We start from the raw sequence: 8,648 nt of genomic DNA, 5'->3' as shown, positions 1-8,648 counted from the left end.
CTCTTGAATGCGGAGGAGCAGCAGCGGCTCTACTCTGAGCCCCTCCCGGATGGCTGAACTTCCCACCCTATTTCTAGGGGAGAGGCCAGCCACCCTTCAGAGGAAGCCCATTTCTGCCGCTTGTGTCCGGGATCTCGTTCTTTCGGTAACTACCCACAGCTTGTGACCATAGGTGATGGTAGGGACGCAGATCAATCTCATAAATTGAGAGCTTCACTTTTACACTGAGCTCTCTCTTCACCACAACAGACCGGTACAGCGTCCACATCACTGCGGCCGCAGCACCAATCCGTCTGTCGATCTCCCGCTCCCTTCTCCCGTCACTCGTGAAGAAGACCCGAAATACTTAAACTCCTCCACTTGGGGCAGGAACTCGTCCCTGACCCGGAGTGGGCACTCCACCCTTTTCCAGTTGAGGACCGTAGCCTCAGATTTGGAGGTGCTGAATCTCATTCCCACCACTTCACACTCGGCTGTGAACCGTTCCAAGGCGTGCTGGAGGCCATCACCCGATGAATCCAACAGGACCACATCCTCTGCAAAAAGCAGAGATGAGATCCTGAGACCACCCAAGCGAAAGCCTTCCGCCCCTTTGCTATGCCTAGAAATCCTGTTATGAACAGAATCGGTGACAAAGGGCAGCCCTGGCGGAGCCCATCACCCACCAGGAACAAGTCCGACTTCTTGCCCGCTATGCGGGCCAGGCTTCTGCAACGGTCGTATAAGGACTGTATGGCCTCTTTCACTTTGACATGATCAAAATTACATCGTCACAATGTAGAAAAACTGCATGCTGCTATGCCTGATGCAGCTCAGTGGGATTAAGGAGGTCCTCGAAGTATTCCTTTCCACTGCCCAACAATATTCTCAGTCGAAGTCAGCAGCGCTCCACCCACACTATAGTCAGTGCAGGTACAGCACCGCCTTCCCCTCCTGAGTCGATGGTTTGCCATAATCTCTCTCTGCTTTTTTGTTGTTTTTTTAAGCAGGCTTTTATTTTGGCACTGGTTGATTTCCTGTTATCAGTCATATTTATGTTTGATTCTGGAAACAAGAATCCCTCGAGGGCTACATCAGGAAGTGTGTCCACCACAGATTAGACATGCAGCGACCTCGCCATGGTGACCCTGGGTAAACCGCTGAAATCTCTCAAGTTCTTTTGGCGTTTTTTATTGTGAAACTTACACAGGTGTATGCAGCGCCTGTCGGAGCACTAAGCAAGAGTGAGACTCGCATGACTGGACTAAAATAGAGCAGGTTACCGCCTCGGAGACAGGAAGTGAAACACAGAGGTCACTGTCACTTATAACTTTTACAACAGGTGTGTCAGGTATGCTGATGACTTCCTGCTTCAACGTCAGAACCTCTGACTGTAGGTTGTCTACCTGTTCCTGTTAAAACTCCTGTGGAGGAGCATGTAACCAGTGATTCACTCAGGTGTGCTACTATAGGGTCACACAGAGGTCAAACTGCTGTATGACATCCATAGTTTGTGCTGACATCACCTGTAATCAGGGTCACATGCCTTATTATCTGTGGTTTAAACATCCAGGTAAATCACATCTGAGGAAGTTGCACCTCAGTCAAAAAGACTAATTGATTCAGTGTGTGCAGGTAATCCCGTCCTCACACCTGTCTGTCTGTGTCACCTTCTCCAGGCTGGTTCAGGCAGTGCAGCATCATCTCATACAGCCGTGACGTCGACATTGGCATCTTCATCGCTGACTACAGGCCTGACATCATCGCAGCATTCACGGACGCCGGCCTGACGCTGAAACACAAGTTTGGAAAGGTCCAAAATCTTTATTTTTATCTTTTACTGTCTGAGTTTCTTCTTCTTTTTTCTACTTCTAACACCAAAAACTTTTTCATGCTTCATCTTCAGTCACCAGCTTCAAACATCTACTGCAAAATCTGTCTTTTATTCTTACAACCTGTCTTATTGTGAAGTTTAGGGTGTGTTCAAAAAGTACCTACTATCTCCTGTTCCTAACCTCTTTTCATCGATCTCAAGGAAAAGTGGGTAGGAGAATTACTGAGGACTTAGAAAAAGAGAAAAGTGGTGTGCTGAGGATTTGAACGAGCTCACACTCATTTCTTAACGTTGTGATGACGCATGTCCGCTATATTGACAATGTGTAAAAGATGGACTACAAAGCATGCGTTACTTCTCCACAACGTGTTCTGTTGTTTTATGGGGGTAATGTAAACATTGAGAAAATCATTCATTTTTCATTAGAAAGGCTGGAATTTTAAAGAAGGAGGAACAGATTCACTAACTTCTTCATGCTGAGTGTTTAGAGGCGAGCCCACTTATTGCTCCTTGGTAAATGCTTCCATGAAACGGCAGAAATGACCTGAACTTGGCTGCTCTTTCTCAGCAGTGTTCACACAGCGAGTGACTTCTCTCTGCTGAATCTGTAACAGATAAAAGTGCACTATGCTGTTAAAACTACCAAGTGATGCACTTATACATACACCTGTCACAACTGGGACTTCTCATAATATAACGGTAAATAATGTTTGTCTTCTGAAATTCTCACCAGATGTCAGTAATAACCCATCCAAGCCACACATGGAAACATAGACGTCCATAAATTATGTGTAAAAACGAGAAGTGACACAGGGAAAAGTATTGAACATGTGAAGAGAGGGATGTGTAAAAAGGCAGGGAGATTCAAGAAAGCAGCTAAAATCTATCAGTGATTATAAGTCAATCCTGCCACTTAGTGCAAATTAATATCAGCTCAATCAGTCCTGAATGATGGCTAATAAAAGGTGCCCAATTATCAAGTTGTCACACAGAAACATCTCATGACGGGTAAAACCAGTGAGGTCTCCCAAGACCATCATAACCTTATTGTTGCAAAAACATACTGATGAATTTCTAAAAATAACAGTTCCATTGAGTACTGTTGGGCCCAATGTCCGGAAATGGAAAGAACAGAATTTCACCATAAACCGGCCGCGACCAGGTGCTCCCTGCAAGATTTCAGACAGGGGAGTGAAAAAAGTGGCATCAGCTCGGCAGACTGCTTCTCAAGTCCAATGCAGGATAACTCAATACATCTTTAGCCTGAGCTTGAAGCTTGGTAGAATGCCACAGCTGTGGAAAACATCTTGTGTGGTGTCAGTTTCCAAGAGGCCACAGCCAAAGGACTTCAACAGCTATAGGCCGGTGGCTCTGACATCACATCTGACAAAGATCCTGGAGAGGCTAGTCCTTGCTCATCTTCAGCTGCAAGTGAGCTCACTGCTGGACCCACTCCAGTTCACTTATCGCCCCAACCGGTCAACAGATGATGCCATCGCCACCACCCTACATCTGGCTCTCACTCACCTGGACAATAAGGGCATGTATGTATGAATGCTGTTCATAGATTTCACTTCAGCATTCAACACAATCATTCCTCAACACCTGACTGGAAAACTGAGCCTGCTGGACCTGAACACTTCGTTCTGCCACTGGATCCTGGACTTTCTCATGGAGAGACCTCAGACAGTCCAGATCAGTAACTGCATCTCCATCACCACCACAATGAGCACTAGAGCCCCTCGGGGCTGTGTGCTCATCCCACTGCTGTTCACTTTGCTGACTCACGACTGTACAGCAATGCACAGTTCAAACCAAATCGTCAGTTTCGCTGATGACAGGACTGCGGTGGGTCTCATCAGCAAAAGCAATGAGTCAGCATACAGAGAGGAGGTGCAGAAGCTAACGGACTGTTGCAGAGTCAACAACCTGTCTCTGAACGTGGACAAAACAAAAGAGATAATTGTCGACTTCAGGAGAGCATGGTGAGATCACTGTCCACTTAACATCAATGAATCCTCTCTGGAGGTTGTCAAGAGCACCAAATTCCTTAGTGTTCACCTGGCGGAGACCCTCTCCTGGTCCCTCATCACCAGCTCCATAACTACCTCCATTACACTCAGTGACTGGACTGACACACACATACCTTCACACACGTCACTACATTACCTGCACAATGGCATATGCAGACACACCTCACACACCTTCATACATCAATTACATGCATAGGTTGTTGCTTTTGCTTTTTTGCACAGTGCTCAGTCTTTTTGCACAACCCACTGTCTATTGCACTGTCTTGTATCTGTATCATTCTGTTCTGTCTGGTGTTGCACTGTTTTTTGCAGTTTTTCACACTTGCACTTTATGTAGTCCTGGTTTGATTTTACTCCAAGATCATGTGGCACCATGATCTTGGAGGAACGCTGTCTCGCGTCACTGTGTACTGTACCACTGCACATGCTTGAAATGACAGTAAAGCCACTTGACTTGATTTGACTTGATATTTTTATCTAAATAATCTAAATCTCTTTATTTATTCCTGGCCTATCTGCTTTTCTGCTGTAACAATGAATTTTCCATCTGTGGGACTAATAAAGTCTATCTTATGTCTGGTCAGATGAGTCCAAAATTAAACTCTTTGGATGCCATAATGCGTTTTAACATCATTGTACGTTTGGAGGTCAAAGGGAACTATATATCACCCCCAGAACACTAATATAGATGTTTGGAGTTGGGAACATCGTGGTGTGGGGCTCCTTTTCAGCATACAGCACTGACAGACTTCATATAACTGAAGGAAGGATGAATGGAAAAATGTACAGAGAAATTCCTGATAAAAATCTGCTGCCATCTACCAGGATGATGAAGATGAAACGAGACGAAAGAAAACTCTCAGCTGGTGTCAGAGATAGGAAATAAAGCTGCTGGATCAGCTGACCTCAACCAACTGAAAAGAACTCAAGGTCAAAGTTCATAGACGGGACCCACGGAACCTTCAGGGTTTGAAGACTGTTTGTGTGGAAGAATGGACCAAAATCACACCCGAGCAATGCTGCGACTAGTTTCTCCATACAGGAGAAGCTGAATATGAAGCTGTGATCACCAACAAAGGCTTTGTATAAAGTATTAATCCAATTTCAGTGAGTGTCTTCATTTATTTTCTCTGTGTCATTTATCATTATTACACATATTTATGGACATCTATGGTTTGATTCCTTTGCATGTGTGGATTGGATGGGTTATCACTCACATCTGGTGAGAATTTAATATCAATCGCACCTTCAGAAATATATTTACTTTGAACTTACTTAAATTACTTATTTTACCCTCTGTATATTTATTTTGTTTCCTCCAGCCTGTTAAGGATTTCTGTAAAATTCCCTCCATCGTAACCGATCCCAGTTGACCTGAAGTAAACATGAATCCTAAAGACTGTAATACAACAGTGATCATACAGAACCTTAAACACTCTTTGATCATTTATTATAAATCATAATCTTGAACTCACTGTTCTACTTTCTTCATGCAGCAACAACATCAAATTTATATTCCAGCAGCTTGATGTTCAGAGTTTAGCTGTGAATTTAACAGCTTCTGATAAAAACTATAAATTTATCCACAGGTTATGGATAAAATGGAAAATGCAGTTAGAAGGAACATCAAAGTCGATCCCACCCACTTCGATTATGTCAGTGTTTTCAGAAATGGTTGGATGGTTGTTTGCAGTGAATTATAGGACACATTTTCTCCTCTCCTTTCGTAGAGGATGCTAGTGTTTGGAGTCATGTCTCTTAGTGAGGAAACTTTCACAGAAACATGGACTTTTGGAATGCACCCATAGTTACCTCCTTTATTCTGAAATCATTTTATTGTGAAGTTTAGTTTTCTGTCTTTTATTCTGAAAGCGGGTGTTTTATTGTAAAAGGTGGAGGACAGTCTGGAGCTGTCATTTCTGATTGAAGATGTGAAGCTGGACATTTTTTTCTTCTACGACAACGGTGATATCATGTGGAATGGCGGGACGCAGGCAAAGAGTGGCAGGAAGTTCAAGTAAAATCCTTTCACCTTAAATATTTGTACAGACGGCGTAATCGTCATGTCGTTCATTGCTACGTAAAGTCATTACCATCTGTCAGGTCACTTTGTCAACCCTGCCGCAGGTTAAAAAATTTTTTCTTCTTATCTCCAGATACATCTTTCCACGCTTCTCGCTGTGCTGGGCGGAGCTTCTTGAGCTGAAAGTGCGTGTTCCATGTGAGACGCTTGACTACGTGACAGCAAACTATGGCGCCTCCTGGAACATCCCACTGAGGGTCTGGGACTGGAAATCATCACCAAGCAATGTGCAAGCGAACGGGGTGTGGCCTGTGGCAGAGTGGGCAGAGCTTATCCAGGTGTACTGACTGATATTTTATTATCAGCCATCAGTCAGCTGATCGGGACCACACACACACACACACACACACGATTCTGTTGTTGAAACAAACTAATAAAAGTTTTGTTTAAATTGTGTCTCCTTTTGTTTAGAACGTGACTTACTGTAACAGGATGTGATGAAATCAGTAACATCCCTATTTATATGGCCCATTAAACAAATGTCCTAGTGATTTAAATTTGGCATCGTACACAGCTGCAAACATTTGTAAATATTTTGCAAACAATACAACCAGCAGGAAATTAAATATTATTCATTGTTTAGGGACAGATTGGTGTGTCACTGTTTACATCCAGACTACCAGACTTCATTCATATATTACGTGTTTTTACTCGTGATCAAACTAACAGAACGTCTGCAGTCTGATCATTAAGTGTCTTCTCCCCATCAGACTCCATTCAAAGTCCCACCGTTTATACTCTTCCTTGTGATGCAAAAAAAAAAAAAATTAACATTATTTTATTAGATCAATAATACTTTTGCCTCTAGGCTTTGACAGTTATGTTAAATAATCTAGATCAACTCTCCACGACTAAATTCATCTTCTCACTTTTTACTTCTTTACTGAGCAAAAAAAGCCAGAAGCCATTCATTTTAGCACCATTTTTATCATTTCTTGTGGCGCAATAAAAATATCAACATCATAAATTTGTTACGAGGGGCCACCTCTCCACCAGGTTCCATTGATTTTTCCCCACTATCTTTCAGTGGGCTGAAGTTATTTTACGGTAAATCTCAATTTATTATATCAACACATTTCTACCTTTTATTATTACCAATCTGTGGGTCATCTCGCCACCAGACTCCATTCATATTCTCATGAGCTTTACTCATTTAGTCTTACTACTGAAAAATAATAGCCAGATGCCAGTGCGATCTCCCAATCAGACTCAATTCTCTCTGTGCCCATTTTTACTTAAACAGCGTCAGTTACAGATCAGTGATGACTAACAGAGTCAACGTCATTTCCAAACCAGACTCCATTCATTTTAACACAGTTTTTACTCTCCTAGTTTCAGTCTTTCAGCCCTGCTTCCGGTCCGGTTCGGCTTTCCGTCCGATGTCACTCCGCCGCCGGTTCGGCCTGCCCCTCCTTGTGGACTACGATGCCCTTGCTGATAAGGTCCGGAATCTCCACGGCGAGCCACGGTCCGAGTCCGAGCGCCATGAGGTGCGCGAGCCCGAACCGCGGCGCGTTCCGGGCCCAGAGCGGCGCAAAGTGTTCGGTGAGGCAGATTTTCCCGCCGCGGTACATTTTGGCGGTCTTCCCGTCCAGCTCCGGAACTGCCACCTCAGGCGCGGTGTCCGGGTACGTCACAGGGATATCGAACTCTAGCCGGAACTCGTAGCGCAGCAGCTCGTGGATGTACCAGCACGTGCCAGTCCAGCGCGTGCCGTCAGCGTTGGATTCGAGGCGGAACCAGTCGTTGTCGGCCGCCTTGTTCTGCTCCACGAAGCGGATCAGCGCCTGGTACTCCTCCTTCAGCCGCTGCGGCCACAGCGCGCGGTCTCGCGGCCCCGCGTGCGTCTTCAGCAACGGGATCTGCGAAACGGCCTTGCGCGTGGCCTCGTCCGCCATGATGCGCAGGAGAGTTAACGGGTGTGACTTTAGTTCGGTTCGGTCCGGACCCCTCAGGTGTGCTCTGAGGACTGACGTGGACTTCACCGGGAGCGGATCCGACCAACAACTTCCGCTTCCGGGTTTTCAAAACAAAAGCCTCAGTTTGTTCCCTTTTTTTTTTTTTTTTACCTTCAAAGTTTATAACAGGCATGTGACAAACAGCAACACTGCCCACCTGAGCAGCAACAGATCCGTCACAGGTATAAATTATTATGAGTTTGTACAGCTTTACACAAAAAACTGATCTATAATCAATCGATAACTAGTGACGCCAGATGATCGAACAGAAAAATTGATTACTGTTAATGATTACCATATAGTTTAAAATACAGGCACCTGATGAGTCATGCAGGTTATTTAAGTTGAACACTGACAGTCCTGCTGGTATACATACAGGTGCCATTAGTTCGAGTAATCCCATCCTCTGGTTGGATGAGGATGTGCCGATGTTTTCCTCCTTCCATGCGAACCCCCAGGGGGACCAGCCTGAAGCTGAAGAGGAGGAGGATTTCATTTTTAACCTAAACATTAACTCTGCAGTCAGCAAGACAATCTCCATGCCTCCTCAGGCTGGCATCCTTTCCCTCAGGCAGAGAGAGTCGCACTAAGCATGTGCAGAGTTCTCCATCAAGAACCGCAAGTTCAACGATTATCCATCCATCCATCCATCCATCCATCCATCCATCTTCTTCCGCTTATCCGGGGAAGGGTCACAGGGGCAGCAGCGCAAGCAGAGAAGCCCAGACCTCCCTCTCCTCAGCCACCTCCTCCAACTTCTC

The 8,648-nt window shown here is 44.9% G+C and overlaps 2 protein-coding genes across 3 annotated transcripts in view; one reads left to right on the top strand and one right to left on the bottom strand.

Annotated features, from left to right (window-relative positions):
* fktn (fukutin) overlaps positions 1–6,294 on the top strand; it is a 9,291-nt gene extending 2,997 nt beyond the window's left edge. For both annotated transcript variants that reach the window (XM_005750697.1, XM_005750698.2), the window contains 3 exons: positions 1,659–1,792; positions 5,739–5,863; positions 6,003–6,294. In XM_005750697.1, the coding sequence (XP_005750754.1) occupies positions 1,659–1,792; positions 5,739–5,863; positions 6,003–6,216 (473 nt within the window). In that variant the 3' untranslated portion in view covers positions 6,217–6,294. The remainder of the gene's footprint in view (positions 1–1,658; positions 1,793–5,738; positions 5,864–6,002) is intronic.
* A 430-nt stretch (positions 6,295–6,724) lies between these two features.
* On the bottom strand, positions 6,725–7,960 carry ufc1 (ubiquitin-fold modifier conjugating enzyme 1). Its single transcript, XM_005750696.1, has one exon. It carries the CDS (start codon positions 7,825–7,827, stop codon positions 7,312–7,314), a length of 516 nt encoding a protein of 171 aa, XP_005750753.1. The 5' UTR covers positions 7,828–7,960; the 3' UTR covers positions 6,725–7,311.
* Positions 7,961–8,648: the final 688 nt, after the last annotated feature.

This window comes from Pundamilia nyererei, unplaced genomic scaffold (assembly GCF_000239375.1).
Source record: "Pundamilia nyererei isolate P.nyererei 1_Seehausen unplaced genomic scaffold, PunNye1.0 scaffold00285, whole genome shotgun sequence".
Lineage (NCBI taxonomy): Eukaryota > Metazoa > Chordata > Actinopteri > Cichliformes > Cichlidae > Pundamilia > Pundamilia nyererei.
Note: the sequence above shows the minus strand (reverse complement) of the source record. Positions and strands in the feature narration are given on the sequence as shown.